Source organism: Hippopotamus amphibius, chromosome 1, assembly GCF_030028045.1.
Source record: "Hippopotamus amphibius kiboko isolate mHipAmp2 chromosome 1, mHipAmp2.hap2, whole genome shotgun sequence".
Taxonomy (NCBI): Eukaryota; Metazoa; Chordata; class Mammalia; order Artiodactyla; family Hippopotamidae; genus Hippopotamus; species Hippopotamus amphibius.
In genome coordinates, this window is record NC_080186.1 from 83,213,808 (window position 1) to 83,231,381 (window position 17,574).

At 42.3% G+C, this 17,574-nt stretch overlaps 1 protein-coding gene across 1 annotated transcript in view; it reads left to right on the top strand.

Moving 5' to 3' along the window:
- The window catches only part of SLC44A3 (solute carrier family 44 member 3), an 84,659-nt gene that overhangs the window by 44,383 nt on the left and 22,702 nt on the right, over positions 1 to 17,574 (top strand). Inside the window, exons 10-11 of the mRNA XM_057718117.1 lie at positions 8,320 to 8,476; positions 10,937 to 11,023. Of these exons, the coding sequence (XP_057574100.1) occupies positions 8,320 to 8,476; positions 10,937 to 11,023 (244 nt within the window). The remainder of the gene's footprint in view (positions 1 to 8,319; positions 8,477 to 10,936; positions 11,024 to 17,574) is intronic.

Sequence of the window (17,574 nt, forward strand, 5' to 3'; positions counted from 1 at the left end):
ATAATACAAATAAATAGAAAGATATCCTGTGTTCATGGATTGAAAGAATTAATATTGTAAAAATGTCCATACTACCCAAAGCAATCTACAGATTTAATGCAATCCCAATCAAAATATCCATGACATTTTTCACAGAACTAAAACAAATAATCATAAAATTTATATGGAACCACAGAAGACCCCAAATAGCCAGAGCAATCTTGAGAAAAGAACAAAGCTGGAGGTTTCACACTCCCTACTTCAGACTGTACTACAAAGCTACAGTAATCAAAACTACAAAGCTACAGTGGCATAAAAACAGACACATAGATCAACGGAACAGAATAGAGAGCCCAGAAATAAACTCATGCACTTATGTTCAATTAATTTATGACAAAGAAGGCAAGAATATACAATGGAAAAAAGAAAGTCTCTTCAATAAGTGATGCCAGGAAATGGACAACTACATGTAAAAGAATGAAATTAGAACATTTTCACATACTAATACTGAAACAAACTAAAAAGGATTACAGACTTAAATGTAAGACCAGAAACCATAAAACGCCCAGAAGAAAACAGGCAGAACACTCTTTGACATAAGTTGTAGTCATATTTTTTTGGATCTATTGCTTCGGGCAAAGGAAACAAAAGCAAAAATAAACAAATTAAACTTAAAAGCTTTTGCACAGCAAAGGAAGCCATCAGTAAAACAAAAGGACAACCTACTGATTGGGAAAAATATTTGTAAATGATGTGACTGATAAGGGGTTAATATCCAAAATATATAAAGAAGTCATACAACCCAATATCAAAAAGAAATAACCCAATTTAAAAATGGGCAGAAGACCTGAATAGATATTCTTCCAAAGAAGACGTACAGTTGGCCAACAGGCACATGAAAAGATGCTCAACATTACTAATCATCAGAGAAATGCAAATCAAAGCCATGAGATATCACCTCACACTTGTCAGAATGGCTGTTGTCAAAAGGACCACAAATACCAAATGTTGACAAGGACATGGAGAAAAGGGAACCCAAATACACTGTTCATGGGAATGTAAATCGGTGCAGCCACTGTGGAAAACAACATGGTTCCTTAAAAAACTAAAAATAGAACTACCATATGATCCAACAATTCCACTGCTAGGTATACATCCAAAGAAAATGAAAACACTGATTCAAAAAGATACATGCACCCCAATGTTCAGGCAGCATTATTTACAATGGCCAAGATATGAAAGCTAACTAAGTGTTCATCAGTAGATGAATGGATAAAGAAGATGTAGTAATATTTATACAATGGAATATTAGCGATAAAAAAGAATGAAATTTTGATATTTTGCAACAACATGGGTGGACCTGGAAGGCATTATACTTAGTGAAATAAATTAGAGAAAGACAAATACTATATTTTATCAGTTACATGTGGAATCTAAAAAATAAAACGAATGAATATAACAAAACAGAAATAGACTTACAGATTTAGAGAACAAACTAGTGGTTTCCATTTGGGAGAGGGAAGTGGAGAGGATCAAGGTAGGGGTAGGGAATTAAGAGGTACAAACTACTATGTATGAAATAAAGAAGCTACAAGGATGTATTGTATGAAACACAGAATACAGCCAATATGTTATAATAACTTTAATGGAGTATAACCTTTAAGAATATTGAATCACTGTGTTGTACACCTGAAACTAATATTGTAAATCAACTGTACTTCAATAAAAAATTAATTTTAATTTATAAAGAACTAGAATGGGATCTGATGTTCAACAGCAACTCTGAACCAAAGAGACAGTAGGACAAGGCTGTCAAAATTCTAAGGAAAGATTATTTCCAAACTAGAATTCTATACCTATTCATACTATCAGTCAAGGGTAAAGGAGGATAACGTCCTGTTCAGGCATACAGCATCCCAAAAGATTTCCTCCCCACTGGACTTCCCTTGTGGCACAGTGGTTAAGAATCTGCCTACCAATACAGTGGACATGGGTTCAAGCCCTGGGCTGGGAAGATCCCACATGCCGCAGAGCAACTAAGCCTGTGTTCCACAACTCCTAAGCCCATGTGCCACAACTACTGAAGCCCACATGCCTAGAGCCTGTGCTCTACAACAAGAGAAGCCACCAAAATAAGAAGCCCACACACTGCAACAAAGAGTAGCCCCTGCTCTCTGCAACTAGAAAAGGCCCACACACAGCAACAAAGACCCAATGCAGCCAATTAATTAAAAAAAAAAGATTTCCTTCCCACATCCTTTCTCCACTGAAACTGAGTAAGCCAGGGAGGAAAACATAAGTTTCAGGAAATGGGCTCCCACACAGTGAAGAAAAGAAGGAACTCCCAGGAGGGTAGCTATTCAGCAGGTATAGAACATGTCCAGTCCAAGGAGGAGCAGGAGAGCAGTGGGCTCCAGGAGGGATGTCTCCAAGAAAAAACAAAAAGGAAACTGAGAGAATATCAGATGTGTTGTTTGAACACGTGGAGAAGAAACATATACTTTGGTGAAGCCCATGGAAAACCAAGCAGATAAAAAATGTGAAACATTATTAACTTAAGGAAAAACCAGAAGTTGTACAGAAAAGGAAATATAATCAGAATACAGTTTGGATCAGTTGTGAATGTTATTTATGGACTGATAACATAAACCCTAAACATTAACTAAAACATGCTCAGTGGTGAAAGAATGAAAGTTTTTTCTCTAAGATCCAGAACAAGACAAGAGTGCCCACTCTTACCATTCCTATTCAGCATAGTACTGGAAGACCTAGCCAGAGCAATCAGGAAAGAAAAAGAAAAAAAAAATGCATCTAAATCAGAAAGGAACAAGTAAAATTGCCTTTGTTTGCAGATGGTATGATCTTATATGTAGAAAATCCTAAAGACTTCATCAAAAAACTGTTAGACTAATCAATGAATCCAGTAAAGTTTCAGGATACAAAATTAGCATACAGAAAACAGTTACATTGCTATACTCTAACAACAAAATATCTGAGAAAGAAATAAAACAATCCCATTCACAACAACCTCAAAAACAAAACACTTAGGAATAAATTTAAGGAGGTGAAAGGCCTGTATACTGAAAAGTACAAGACTCTGATGAAAGAAAGACACAAACAAGTGGAAATATATCCTGTGTTCATGGATCAGAAGAATTAATACTGTTAAAATATCCATATTACTCAAAGCCATCTATAGATTTAATGCATTCCCTATCAAAATTTCAATTATATTTTCCACAGAAATAGAAAAAAAATCCTAAAATGTGTATGGAATCACAAAAGATCCTAAATAACCAAAGCAATCCTGAGAAAGAAGAACACACCTAGAGGCATCATATGTCCTGATTTCAAACTATATCACAAAGCTACATTAATCAGAACAGCATGGTTCTTGCATAGAAATAGACCCGTAGGTCAGTGGAAGAGAAGTGAGATCCCAGAAAGGGGAAAGGATAATATCTTCAATAAATGGTTCTGGAAAAACTGGATAACCACATGAAGAAGAATAAAATTAAACCCCTGTATTACACTGTTCACAAAAATTCAAAATGGTTTAAAGACTTAAGCTTAAGAACTGAAACTATAAAACTCCTAGAAGAAAACATAAGGAAAAAGCTCCTTGACATCAGTCTTAGGAATGATTTTTTGAATATGATACCAAAAGCTCAAGCAACAACAGCAAAAATTAGTAAGTGAGAGTACATCAAACTAAAAAGCTCTACACAGTAAAAGAACCAGTCAACAAAATGAAAAGGCAGCCTGTAGAATGGGAGAAAATATTTGCTAATCGTATGTTGTATAAAGAGTTAATAACCAAACTATATAAAGAACTCATACAGCTCAAGAGTAAAAAAAAAAAAAAAATCCAGTTAAAAAAATGGGCAGAGGAACTGAAATTCTTTTCCAAAGAAGACATACAAATGGCCAACAGGCACATGAAAATGCGCTCAATATCACTGATCATCAGGTAATGAAAATCAAAACCACAGTGAGATATCACCTCACACCTATTAGAATGGCCATCATCAACAAGACAGATAACAAGTGTTGGCGAGGATGTAAAAGGGAACCCCTGTGCACTTTTGGTGGGTATGTAAATTGGTACAGCAATTATGGAAAGAGTGTAACAGTATGGAGGTTCCTCAGAAAATTACAGTCAGAACTACTATACAATACAGCAATCCCACTTCTTGGGTGTATATCCAAAAGAAATGAAAGAATTATCTTGAAGAAATATCTTCACTCCCATGTTCACTGCAGCACTATTCACAATAGCCAAGGTATGGGACCAACCCAAGTGTCCATCAAAAGGTGAATGGATAAAGCAGATGTGGTATATATAATGGAATATCATTCAGCCGTGAGAAAGAAGGAAATCCTGCCATTTGCAACAACATGGATGGACCTTGAGGGCCATGCTAAGTGATATAATTCATAGAAAAACAAGTATTGGATGATATCATTTATATGTGGAATCTAAAAAAGCTGAACTCATAGAAACAGAGTAGAATGGTGGTTACCAGGGGCTGGGGTAGGGGGGAAAGGGAGATCCTGGTTAAAACATAGAAACTTCTAGGTAGAAGACGAAGAAGTTCTGGGAATCTAAAGTACAGCATGATGATTATGCTTAATAAGACTATATAACATACTTGAAAATTGCTAAAAGAGTACATCTTAAATGTTCACACCACAAAAAAGAAATGGTTGATTATGTGAGGTGATGGAGGTGTTAGCTAACACGATGGTAGTAATCATTTTGCAACATGTAAGTGCATCAAATCAACACATTGTGTATGCTGGACTTACATAATGTTTTATGTCAATTATATCTCAGTAAAGCTGGGAAAAAAAACATTAAGAACTTCAGTATAATTATGTTGAGAAGAAGAAGGGTGGGAAAATGAGTGTGTTGAGGAGTTTAGGTTGTGTCGGGGAACGAAACCTGCACCTTCCATAGCGGGAAGTCAGTAGACGGTCTGTGATGCCGAAAAAGAAAATCAAGAAATAGCAGTCAGAACAAGTAATTTAGAAGTGTGAGGGGGAGTTCCAGAAGAAACAGCTAACATATTACCTCTAGGGAGAGAAAATTAGTGGTGGGGAAAGAAAACTGCTGTTTTTCCTGTTATGCCTAGCAGGACTATTTGACTTTTTAAGATATTTCGCATATTTGATAAAAATAAACAAACTAATTTAAAACAAAATGCATGCTGATTTATTTTTAGCACTACTATTTCATTTATTAAAGAGTTCTGCATTCCTTTTTGACTGTGTGCTAATTTTGAAACCTCGAGGTTTTTCCTTATCTCAGGGCTCACACTTCTTTACTCTCATGTTCTAGCCTGCATGCAGGGTGAGAATTAAATATAGCCAGAGTGCATTCATCTCTGTCATTCATTTAAGCAGTAAGGGGGCTGAAGAGTTCATACAAAAACCATCAAGTACCGGGACATGGGCAACCTGTGTAATTTCCCTTTCACAACCGTTTGCTTGAAGAGGGGTCAACCGAGAGCCATAAAGATGTGGCTCGTTGTGATATGAAGGAACCAGCACCGCTCACTTTGGAGAAGGGACATGTGAGGCATGACTTCATTGTTTGTAACTATACAAAAGATGGTTTCCAGCTGCTTTGGATTTGCTGAGAAGGAAGTGAGACAGTGGATTCACAGCTGAGCCTAAGGAATTTAGGTAGGAGACAGATGAGCTTCCTAACCCTGACAAGCTGCCGAGGACCTCGTCATAACAAAGAGTTTCCATTTTCTTTGGGATTGGAAAGACGAACCTCACAGCTTCCCCCACCATCCTCCCAACCCCATCTTGCAGTGGTTTTGTTGAAAGAAATATCAGGAAAGGATAAGGTCTCTGCAGGGACACACCGTGCTCCTTTGCTCAGGACCAGATTAACATTGGAGGTCATCCATCCTGTGCAGCCTGGTCCTTGTCCAGGAGCCGAGGCACAAAATGAATTTTCCATGCTGTTGACAAGTTCTCAGTGAGCACTAGGCTGGGTCTAACCAGAGCTAAAACGTGCCTCTAAGACCCTGAAGTTTCTGGATTCAACTGATGCTCTACTGTCCGAACAAATAGTAGTTGCAAAACACCACTTACGTACCATGGCCTAAAGGTGTTACAGACTTGGATGAACGGAACTATTAAATGCTTTGCCCAGCGACCTGAGCTGATGCAGTGTCCTGGGGCCCTGGCTCCATCATCGCACAGGGCCAGGCACCTTTAGCACTCAGAGCAGCCACAAGTTTCAAAGTAGGGAAGCTGGGCATGTGGGGTGCATCCTGGAGTCCCCTGCTCTCTCACACTGCCCAGGATCTTCCTACTACCACCACCCACAAAACCTGGTGGAAGGTGCTCAGCACACAGTACTCCCTAGAGACAGAGGCGGAGGCTTGACGGTTGGCCCTAGCATCCTCATAAGCCTATCACTGAGCTGCCTAATACGCCCCTCACTGCACTGTGGGCCCCGATGCCAGTTCTCAAAATATGGTGAAATATTCGTTTAAGCATCACCAGGTGTAATCAGAGCCTCTTCCTGAAGGCAGGTTTTGCTGATTGTGAAGGAAACAGAGATGAAGGCCCCAGACACGTGCATAGAAGGGGAGGGATGACAGGGCGATGTTACCTTTGAACATGGAAAAGGGGCTAAGGAGAGAAGGGGGGGGCTCCGAGACCCTCCAGTGATTGACATTTCTGTGTGGAGTGGTATTTATTTCTTAGGGCGAGTATTGAGTAACTCCTGGCTCCACAAGCTGTCCTGGTTTGTGAGCTGGCCTTCTTTTCAGGTTTTCTCTCTCATGTGGTAACTCAGCTTCTGGAACGTCTACATCTTCTTCCAGCCAAGCCCTGGAGCGGCTGGAGCCATCACTGGGATGCGACATGGATGAGGGCTGTTCAGACATTGCAGACACTCCTCTGCCTAAAATGGTTAATCCCTTCCCAGCAAAACCTCAGAAAGCGAATGCCTAACCCCAGACTTCGGTACCTGCAGGACCATCCCCCAAGGCCCTGTTCACAGTGGCCTGTGGATCGTTTGTTTCCCCACCAGATGGAAAGCAGGTGCCGCCCTCTTCTCCTGCATCCCCTCTTGAGCACCATAATACGTTCAAAGACACATAAATCTCCTAAATGGGAAAGTAAACATTCTTCCTTAAAAAAAAAAAAAATGAGGAAAAGGAAAAAATGTGTCAGATTTTCCTGGCTCTGCTGCTATTCTAGTTTATCAGATCTAAATGAATTCATATCAGCAATAGCTTTGCTGGTATTTCCTATTTTCAACAATATTGAGTTGAAACACACGTCGCCCTTTTTGTGGGACAACTGGATTGCAGTTATTCTGCTCCCGATATTACTTTCATGTTCTCTCTTCCTTCCTGGATGATTTAAGTAACAGCAAGATACGGCCGTTGCCAGCTCTTGAAACACTTCTGGCTGCATTCCTTTTCCTCCCTCAAAAACTAGACTCTTGTCAAAACCTTAATTCATACTGACTTATTAGCAACCAGAGCAAGTTGTAGAATAACCCATTATGAAGAAAGCAAGCTTCACTTGGAATCAGCAAAGAAGCTTCTCGGAAAGGGCCTCATTTGCTAGAACTGGCATCACACGGTCAGGGGAGGGGTTGCATCAGCTCTCCCTCCTTTGTTTTATCTTTCAGATTTGGCGTAGGGTGAAGGCTATGCCCATTCTGTTCTTTTTCACTTTTTTTTCCTGCCTGTGAAACTGACTTTGCATTCTTGAGAGCTGTGTCATGGCAAGTCCCGTAAATGATTCACAGTGAAGTGACCTTTACAGAGCAGCGTAGAGATCAGCTGGGTTTCAGGAGCTTGGAGCTGTATGGAAGGCAGAACTTTTCTTCCCTTCACTATAAGCCGGTTCCTCTCTCTCGCGGCCAATCCTGGTCATGTGATTTGGTGGTGATTTTAATCACAGAGCTAATACTGGCAATATTTACAGATGCACGTGTGTAATTTAAACCTTGGGATTATTATATAATTAAACTTCCGAAAATGAAAATGGGATCAATACGCAATTTAATGGATTGGTGGAGGTGGTAGGTATTGTAAAGTGGAGAATTTGTTGAACTCATCAGTATTTGTTTTTAATTTTCTGTTTCATGTTTGTAACATTGAGTGCCACCAAAAGGAATTAACTTAGTCCAAGAAATCACTTAACCTTAGCTACCAAGGAGTATAAAAATTTTGCCAAATGCGGATGGCGTCAGTGCTCTCTAAACTGTTAGTACCATAGATGATTTGAACCAGAGTGAAGTTTTTTGTTTCTTTCTAAATAGTGTTTTTCAAATGCTGTCTTTTTTTCTCCTGTTCCCAGAAATAAAAATGACCCTCCTGATCGTCCGATCCTTTCATCTCTCACCATTCTTTTCTGCTACCATCAGGGAACAGTTATCAAGGGGTCATTTTTAATCACTGTGGCGAGGATTCCAAGAGCCATTCTCATGTATGTGTATAACACTCTGAAAGAGAAGGTAAGGCAGCACCTTAAAACAGAGTGCGCTCCGTGTTTGGGTTGCAGAAAAGCTAATCACTGGAAAACTACGCTGGGTCCCAGGACAGGAATGTGACCTGTGCCAGTGCCATTCAGAAAGCGCCAGTGTTCTTCAGGTCCCATCCCCCACCCCACCCCCAGCAACCTTTTTGTCCTGGCCCCTGTTTTGTTTATAGCTTTGTTTGTTGGATTTTCTCCAACGTGGTGGCAGAGGTGGTGTGGAGAGGGCATAGTTCTGACTTGGCTGGTTTTCCTTCTTATTTAAATGTTGAACAAATGGGAGGAATTCTTAAGATGAAATGTAAGCAAGTTTTTATGGACATTCCCATGCTTTTTTTTTTAAAGAAAAATATACTATAAGATAATAATATTTGTTTCTGTTTTAATGCTAAAATATATTTCCTGCCTTTTGTGTTTCCTGGAGGGTGCCAAGGGAAGTTGCTGGTGTGTGTGTGTGTGCGCGCGCGCCTGCAAATGCTTAATAGCTAGAAGTGGGCAAGCTGACCTAAATCTCAGCTCAAAAGACAGAAAACTGTGGGGCTTTTGTGCCTGGGGGTTTTTCTTCTCCCTGGTTTTTATTTCCATGCACATTTGGTTATGAATGCCAGTGGAAACCAAAACACCAGGAAAACAGCTGTTCTCATGGTATTTTTGGCCTGCCAAACAAGGGAAGATTGGATTTTCCCCAACTTTTCTGTTCTCACACAATGTTAATCTCCCCCCATTCCCACCTCAGCGTTGGTGACTTGGTCAGAGTTTCCCAAACGTACATGAGTCCAACCTTTTGGGTATAGGTATGCGCTCTTAGTAAACTGGGGAAGTTTTACATGTGGATTCATAATTATACTTTAGAATTGTGTTTGTTTGCTCTTTTAAGCAGAAATCTGAATTGTTGATATTTAAGTCCATAATCAAGATTTAAGATTAGTATATTAATTAGGAACAATTGATTGAATTTCACATAAAATTATCTAGCTCCCTTATCTTGAAATGCATGCTAAGCTGTTGCCCCTGATCAGAGAGTATTTTTTTGTAATTCTATTGAAATTCTGCTTAGCTACATGTTTGTGACTTTAAGAGGCATTTCCACATCCAGGACACATCAAGCTACTCTGGCTCTTGCATTTTGAAATTGATCCTTCAATCTTAGGACACTTGGAGAAGTATTTCTTGAAGAACAGAGCAGCTTTTTTATTTTAAATATCTTCATATAGTTTGTATATATTAAATACATTCATATATGTGTACACATATACTGTAGATACATGTACGCATTAGTAACAGATAATCATAAATTAATGAGCAGCAGGGGACTAGCTGTCTCCCCTAGAACTAGGCACTTAAACACTTTGGGAAAACCGCCTCCATAAATCTAACAGAGACGTCAGTGGGTCAGCTTCTCTGGGAGGGGTCTAAAAGGTTATTTATCACTCCCCAGATCCCATAAGGACTAAGGAGCCAAACTCCCTTTCAGTGATGTCACTGTTGGAGAAATGTGTCGTTTCTTAGGTTAAAAAAAATGGTCTTCCTCAGCAGCCTTACAGCCCCGCACTGTACCCTCACCTGAAACGTTTCACAGGCCACTGTGAGAGCCTTCTTACGTTAAATGGCCCATTCACAGCCACAGCCAGATGGAGACGTATCCAGATCCAATTTCATCCAATCAAATTTACATTGGGGCAAGAAAATGTCCATATAAGTCTGAGTGATTCCTGGGGTCCTCGTAGAGAACTATTTCAGGATTGTTTTCAGGGATTCCCCCCACCTTGTTCTGGGCAGTGAGTAAGACACATTCAATCACCCACCCCCCACCCCCACAAGTTTTGTTAAATTATTCTTGAGTTATACACAAGTTCAAGTTATATTTCAAAGGACTGATTGATCCCTAAAAATTTAGCCCTGAAAGTCTCACTATAGGATGTATTTCCAAAAAAAAACTTGATTCCTTTTTTATGTGGACACAACTAGTATCTACAATGCATTAGTTTTATTGTCTCTGGGATGTGAATTTTTCATGAATACAGACTTTGGTTTGAAAAAGCATAGCTTGTAACTGAAGACACTTAGGAGAAGATGAAGAGGGAAGAGAGTTGGTTTTTTGTTTGTTTGTTTGTTTCCCTAGAACCAGAAGGTCTGGTTTACCTTTGCTAGTAAATATGGACTTAACCCATTTCCCTTTCTGCGGAAGTCAACAGAGGTCCTAACAGGTAAGCACACAGGAGAGAAAGCTTGCTCATCAGGAGTAGTAATGATAATAATTAGTATTAGAAGTAGCATATACAGAATAGAAGAACTTCTGTACCGAGTGAGAACTGCTGCAGTGCTTCCCCAGGTACACAGGTCTCTAAGTAGGAACACAGTGTGTGGGCAGAAACTGCCTGCTTACCTCTTTCCCGTGTGGTTTCTGACACTGTTCCTTTTGTTTTGAATCTGACCCCAGCAGCACGGTGCCTGGTCGAGGTGCGTGTCCCGATGCTGCTGCTGCTGTTTCTGGTGTCTTGACAAATGCCTGCGCCATCTCAACCAGGTACGGGCCCCAGGGACATACCCAGGGGCAGCCGGCAGGCACCATCTCCTAGGTCAGGGGCTGGCCTGTTTTTCTATAAAGGCCAGATTGTGTAAAAGTTTTCAACTTTTGGGTCATCTAGGCTTTTTTTTTTTAATTTATTTATTTCCTTTATTTTTTATTTATTGGCTGCATTGGGTCTTTGTTGCTGCACGCTGGCTTTCTGTAGTTGCGGAGAACAAGGGCTAGTAGTGCGCAGGCTTCTTATTGCGGTGGCTTCTTTTGTTGCAGAACACAGGCTCTAGGCGTGAGGGCTTCAGTAGTTGCAGCATGTGGGCTCAGTAGTTGTGGCTCACGGGCTCTGGAGCACAGGTTCAGTAGTTGTGGCACGTGGGCTTAGTTGCTCCAAGGCATGTGGGATCTTCCTGGACCAGGCTCGAACCCGTGTCCCCTGCATTGGCAGGTGGATTCTTAACCACTGCGCCACCAGGGAAGTCCCTGGGCCATTTAGTCTTGGTCACAACTACCTAGCTCTGCCGCAGCAGCAGGAAAGCAGCCATAGACAGGATGTAACTGGATGGGCCTGTGTTCCAGTAAAACTTTACTCATGGGCACTGAAATCTGAATTTTATAGTTTTTGTGTGTCGAGAAATATTCTTATTTTGAATTTTTCCAATCATTTTTAAAATGTGAAAATTATTCTTAGCTCTGGCCAGAGGAAAGCAGGCTGTCTCATGGATCTGTTTCCTTGGCTGTAGTTTGCAGACCTTTACCTTTGAACCTTAGGTCATTAATGCCATTCTTCAATTCTCAAAGAAATGTGTCTCTCTTTTCAGAAATAAAAAGGAGAGGAGGCTTTAGAAATTCTAACACAAGGCGTGTATATCAACTGAGAGCTAATTTTCAATGTCTTCTTCAAGAACTGTAATTTTCCTGAAATAGGAAAAGAAGTGCTTCTCTAATTTTTATATATTTTACCAGCCTTTCACTTTCAAGCTATAAATATTCCTTTAAATATCAGAAAAATTACATGCTGTGATTGAATTTCAGATTTTTTTTCTCCTGAGTCTTTCAAATTGATGGAAATTTAAATATATGTTTTATTTTTCTGTAGATAATTTAGGGAATTTTAATAACCCATAGTCAGATTTACACAAAGCATTATTTTTATGTCATCAGGCTGTTTAATAATTTAAATGTTCACAGAAATCTCACTTAGAAAAGTACTTCTTATTATTGCCCCTCTTCCTAATAAATGTACCAGTAGAAGTACAGGGACTAATTAGGCCATCTATGTTTAATGTCTTATAAGTGACATTAAGAATACCTTTCATTGTTCAGGGGAGATTGTAGTCTTCTTGTAGTAAAGCCCTATATTTAAGGCTCTTCTTGAGAATCTTAGACTATATTTTAGAATGTGTTTAGTTTTCATTTGGATCACTTCAAGCCAGTGTGTATAAAACACAGTAAAATACTATAGCGCTTTCAGGATGGTGGGTTCTGTAGCAAGTCAAGCCAAGCGCTGTGAATATTTTGTCACAGTGTAATACACCAGACTCTCTCCCCTGGAACTCTGCACATATCCAGACAACAACTTATTCCACAAAGATTTTGAGACTCATTACAAAAATGTACTGTGATAAAATATACATACATCAAAATCAAGCTGAGAAACATATAGACAGACTAGAAAGACAAAAGCAGTGGGACCATTGCTATACTAATAGGTTAGCCACATGGTCCCTTAAGGCCCTAAGGTTGAGTTGCCCTGCCCTCGTTGTATTATGTAAATTCAGGTTCTTTCCGTGTCCCTCTTTCACTGCCCCATGGAAGCCTGGAGCTCCTTGTAGATGCTGCAGGGACCACCACTTCAGGAGGGGAGAGAAGAGAGTGAGGAGGAGGAGGGAGGGTGGGCTCTGGGCCCACACCATCACCACCCCTGCCTTCCAACCAGAGCAGCTCTGCTTTTATCTCATTTCGGAGTGGGATTCCACTGAAGGTTTCATTTGAAGATGGGCTCTGGGGCTCGAACACGTTTGAAAGCCACTGTCTCATACCATGTTCATGTTTGTTTTCTCTGCTCTCTTATCCTAAGGGATGTATTTGCTGCATTCTGAAGTTTCAGCACCTTGTATTATACCAGTACCTTTTCTTTTGGGAGTTCAAAGTGTTTCCAAGATCATAAGTAGTGTTAGTATTAATCACACTATAATTACCATCATAAAGGGGAGGAACCCTTATAACAGATTTACGGTGGGAATGATTGTCCCTGAATCACAAAAGGCTCAGCTAGCCTCAAGGATCCAGCTCATAGTGAATCAGCGTTGCAAAGAGGGATAGATCTTTTGGATTCTGTTCATGGTGCCCGTGCCCTAGGCCTGGGCCTAAACCAGCTGTCAGAGCAGCTTTAACGTGGGGTGACTCTTATAAGACTAGGTACTGCCAGCTGATGCGGGCACCACTGGGAGGCCTAAGGTTTAGGAGACTGAGAAAGAAGAGAAGGAAGAATGGAGAAGAAAGAGAAAGAAGTGATGTGAATATTGATGGGGAGGGAAAGGTCCCCTCTAGTCTAAATCAGCTACTGGACAGCAGAGTGAAATAAAGATTTGTAGGAATAAAGATAATTGTTGTATAATGTTGGTCAGAGCTATTGTCGATCTCATTTGGCGGTGAACAAAGGAAAGTGAGCTTAAAGTGAGAGAAGGAATTTAGATTAGCCTCTTGAAAAATTTCCTGGCACTGGAATGAGTTGCTAGGGAAAGATTTTCTCTGGAAATCAGATTTCAAAGAGTTGAGGCTTATTTTTTACTTTGCTAGTTTTGTGCAGAAGGAGCTGGGAAATGCTAGAAGAGAATGAGATCCATTTGTTACCATCAGAACCCAGATGCTCTTCTTTACTTAACATCAAGTAGCCGGCTGTGTTTCAGCATTGCTGCTTAAAAGCCTAATCTGTCTTCACTGGTCCTGGGAGGGAAGCTGGTGGCAGTTTCCGCATTTGTCGACACCCAGCCTAAGGCTGCGCCGTAATTCACTTGCGGGGTGGGGGGTGAAATCCCACATCGCATCGTTTTTCATTACTTGTCTCTCTACATCATAAATACCAAATGTGTGGATAGCTGAAAATATTATGTGTGCACACCTCACACATTTATTTATCCAACATCTATTTGTTTATGCTGTATTCAAACCATTTGAACCCGGTGTAATGGGGGAGGAGACGATGGTGACACAGAGTACGTATAAAGTGAGCCAGGCCTTCAAGGAGCCGACAAGCTCATGTGGCAAATGGGGAAAATCGTGAGGCACGTGCATGAGATGCTTATATGACAATATGTGCTGGAAAGAGGACCACCAAGTTCAGAAAAGGGGAGTCTTGGTCTGGGGAGGTACTTTGACTTGATGATTAGGAGCACTTGTGCAGAAGAGATTGGCTTTGTCAGGCATCAGCTAGAGCACCACCGGAGGTCACCCGCCGATGCAACAACAGTAGCCGTGGCCTCTCGGCACTCACGGTGTGGCTAGCTGTGTGCTCGGCACTTTCCTTGCACTGGATCAGTTGTGAGTTTTCACTGCAGCCCCCTGAGATAGTCATCTCCAATTTACAGATGAGGAAACCGAGGCTTAGAGAGGGCACATAGTTCTTTCGTGGCAAAACCAGGATTTGAATCTAGTGGGAAACGTAGGATTTGAATATCTGTCTCGCCTCTGGGACCCAAGCCCTGAACCACTGTGCATTTTGAAACAGCCAAAGAGGGAGTCACAGCCACTGTCTGGGGTGGATCTCCTGAGCGCCTGCCCAAGCCAGAGTCCAGACAAGTCTGTTCCTGGCTGTTAAGCAAGGCTGGCTTCGGGCAGATTTTTGTGGAAGAGGACAGGAAAGGTGTGGGGACGGTGACGGGGGTGAAGCCTGGATCATGCAGAAGAGGCTAGTCAGGGTGGTCTGAGCCTACCTCCTCCCCTCAGGCAAGTCAGTGTCAAAGCTTCTGGGAGGCTGATGGGCCTGGCCGTTCCCAGAGATTTTCAGGTGAGGAGATCCGGTCGCCTCCCCTCCCTCCCAGCACTTTCCAGGAGCCTGCCTGAGAAGTCCCCCCATGGAGCTCTGCAGGCTAACCCATTGGCAGGAATAGCCTGCCCCTTCTCTTGTGGTCCACACACAGTTGCTCGTGGAAATGTCATCCTGAGTGCACATCTTGTCTATGGAGGGCACACATCTGTCCCAGCGCTGATGGTGGCTTTAGATCAGTGTTCCTCTAGGTTTGAAACCCACTGGCGGGCCACAGGACTCTTCCTGATGGTTCCAAGCTGGTTGAACGTTCCAGAATGTTCTTTCTTGAGTTCTCACAGACAAATGAAAGACTTTCATGGATTTTTATTTTCACATACAACTAAAGGCTTTTTACCAATCAATAAAGTGCATAGTGTGTTACTTAAAGCTTTGGTTCCTAAAGCTGTCATTTAGGAACCAAAACTGGTGTTTTACTTTGTTTCCTGAGGACTCAAATTCATAATTCTGTTAAGAAGTCTGACTGCCAAGGCAATGCCTAGTGACCCTGCAAGGCTTGCGCATGAGCCCAGGCAGAGCTGGGGTTCTGCAGACGGGGGAAAGAACCTTTGCCATGGGTGCCGCCAGAGTCGTCTTGGATTGGCTGTGCTGTTCAGCTGCAGTTCTGCTTGTCTTGTTGACCACTTTACTTCTGGTGAGTATTTGGCTCTTGTTTAACGTGTTGTATTTTTATCATGCTGAGTGTTATATTCCTTTTCAATTCTTCATTCTTCCCCAGAAGTGGGAACAGGTGTAGGAGCTGTGGGCTGAGGTCAAACAAGTTTGAAAACAACCGTTTCCATTCTGTCTCCTGGGAGGAGGTCTTCGGTAAAGGCATCCCCTTGTCAGGTGTGGCAGCAGTTGGCTTCTGCCTCCTTTGTGGAACTTGGGTGAATCCCTCCACCTTACGGAACTTCTGCAGAAGAAGAGGGTCGGTTTAAGTGACCCGAGGTCCCCGTGGGGCGTGCTCAGCCTTGCCATGGTGCCAGCCAAGAGCTGGGGCACGTGGGTACCGTGTTGCTGCATCACAGCCGTGACATGCTTTGTGCGGGACATGGGGCAGGATGCAACACGTGAACTGTGTGTCTTCCCATTGTCTCCAGAATGGCAGGATCTTTTTTTTTTTTTTATGTTGTTGTTCTTATCCATGGTGAGGACTTACCCTGGGATCACAAAGGTCAGCGATGCTTTATGTTGCCCAGATCTCAAGCGTCCAGAATCTTGTCAAGTGGACCGAGATTGTGAGTGGACCTCTATCTGCATCCCCTTACAGCAATTCTCCCAAACTGCTGCTGTAGTGATAGCAATACAGACATTCAACTGGTGACGGGATGCCGGTAAAATGCCAGTCACCTCGGTCAGTCTCAACAGTGGAGAGTAGTGTTCAGCTGCTCTCACCTCCCATTTCTGCCGTGGGCCATTACACAGGGCAGCTGGGTGCCCGGTGAATCTCTGCCGTATCTCCTGGTCACTGACTCAGATCTGCCTTAAGGGAGCACGTCAAGCTGCCAGCCCGCTTTACTTTGGCATCATTCTAGATATGAGATTCCAAGAGATGCATAGATTATTGCCTCTTGGCATTTGGTTGGAAATGCCCATGGCTTCCTGGCTAAGAAATATACTGGTCAGAAAGGCTCCAGAGAATCTTGTTGAGTCCAGTGCAGAGAAAAACTTGCTGCTTCTCAGAAAATATGCACATCTCTCCCCTCCCTGTTTCACAGCTGACCCCCACCCCCCAACCCACGCTGCCTGCCGGTGCTTGTTTTTCAGGGCACATAAAGTTGGTCTCTGTCTTCTAAGCCTTTGTGGCAGCCTTGACCCTGTAATATCCCAAAGCCTTCTTGTCCCCCTCCTCTTCCCTTGCAGTTAGCTCGATTTCAATGCTTCTCTTTCTCACAGTCCATCAAGAGCAAAGGCACTGGGTGACTTCTCCGTGTCTGATTTTGGTTCATCCTCAGCCAGCTGGCAGACCTCCAGGGACTCCTCTCCTCTCCTCTCCCCAGAGCAACATGTGCAGCTCCGAAAAGAAAAGTAACGAATATTGTGCAATTTCTCTAACTCGGTTATGAAAATGATGTAAAGGTTCTTAAGGGGACACGGTTCTTGGGGTAGTTGACATTGCCTCATCGCAGAGCAGGCAGACAGCTGTTCCTTCCATGACAGTGGCGGTTGCGAATCCCGCCACCCCCGCGGACTGGCTTGGAGCTATTCTGGGGCAGCCAGCTGAGGCTGAGAGCCCCGGAGAGATGCTTCCACGCGTGCCTGTTGTAGAAAGAAACTCGCATGTGTGTCAATACGATAGTTTACATTAAGGCCCATTTATAGGTGATGGTAATCCTCACAGCCCAGCTGTTTTGTGGCAGATGCTACTGTCCTGACTTTAGATAGAAAGGAATTGAGACACCTATTTGTCAGAGGCCCCAGACTGTCTGGGAGAAAATTGACTGTGCACATGTTTCCTGGTGTGTGGCTCAGAACCTGCTGGGCTTAGGGCCGGGGCTTTATGTGGCTTCCTGGGGAGCAGCCTCTC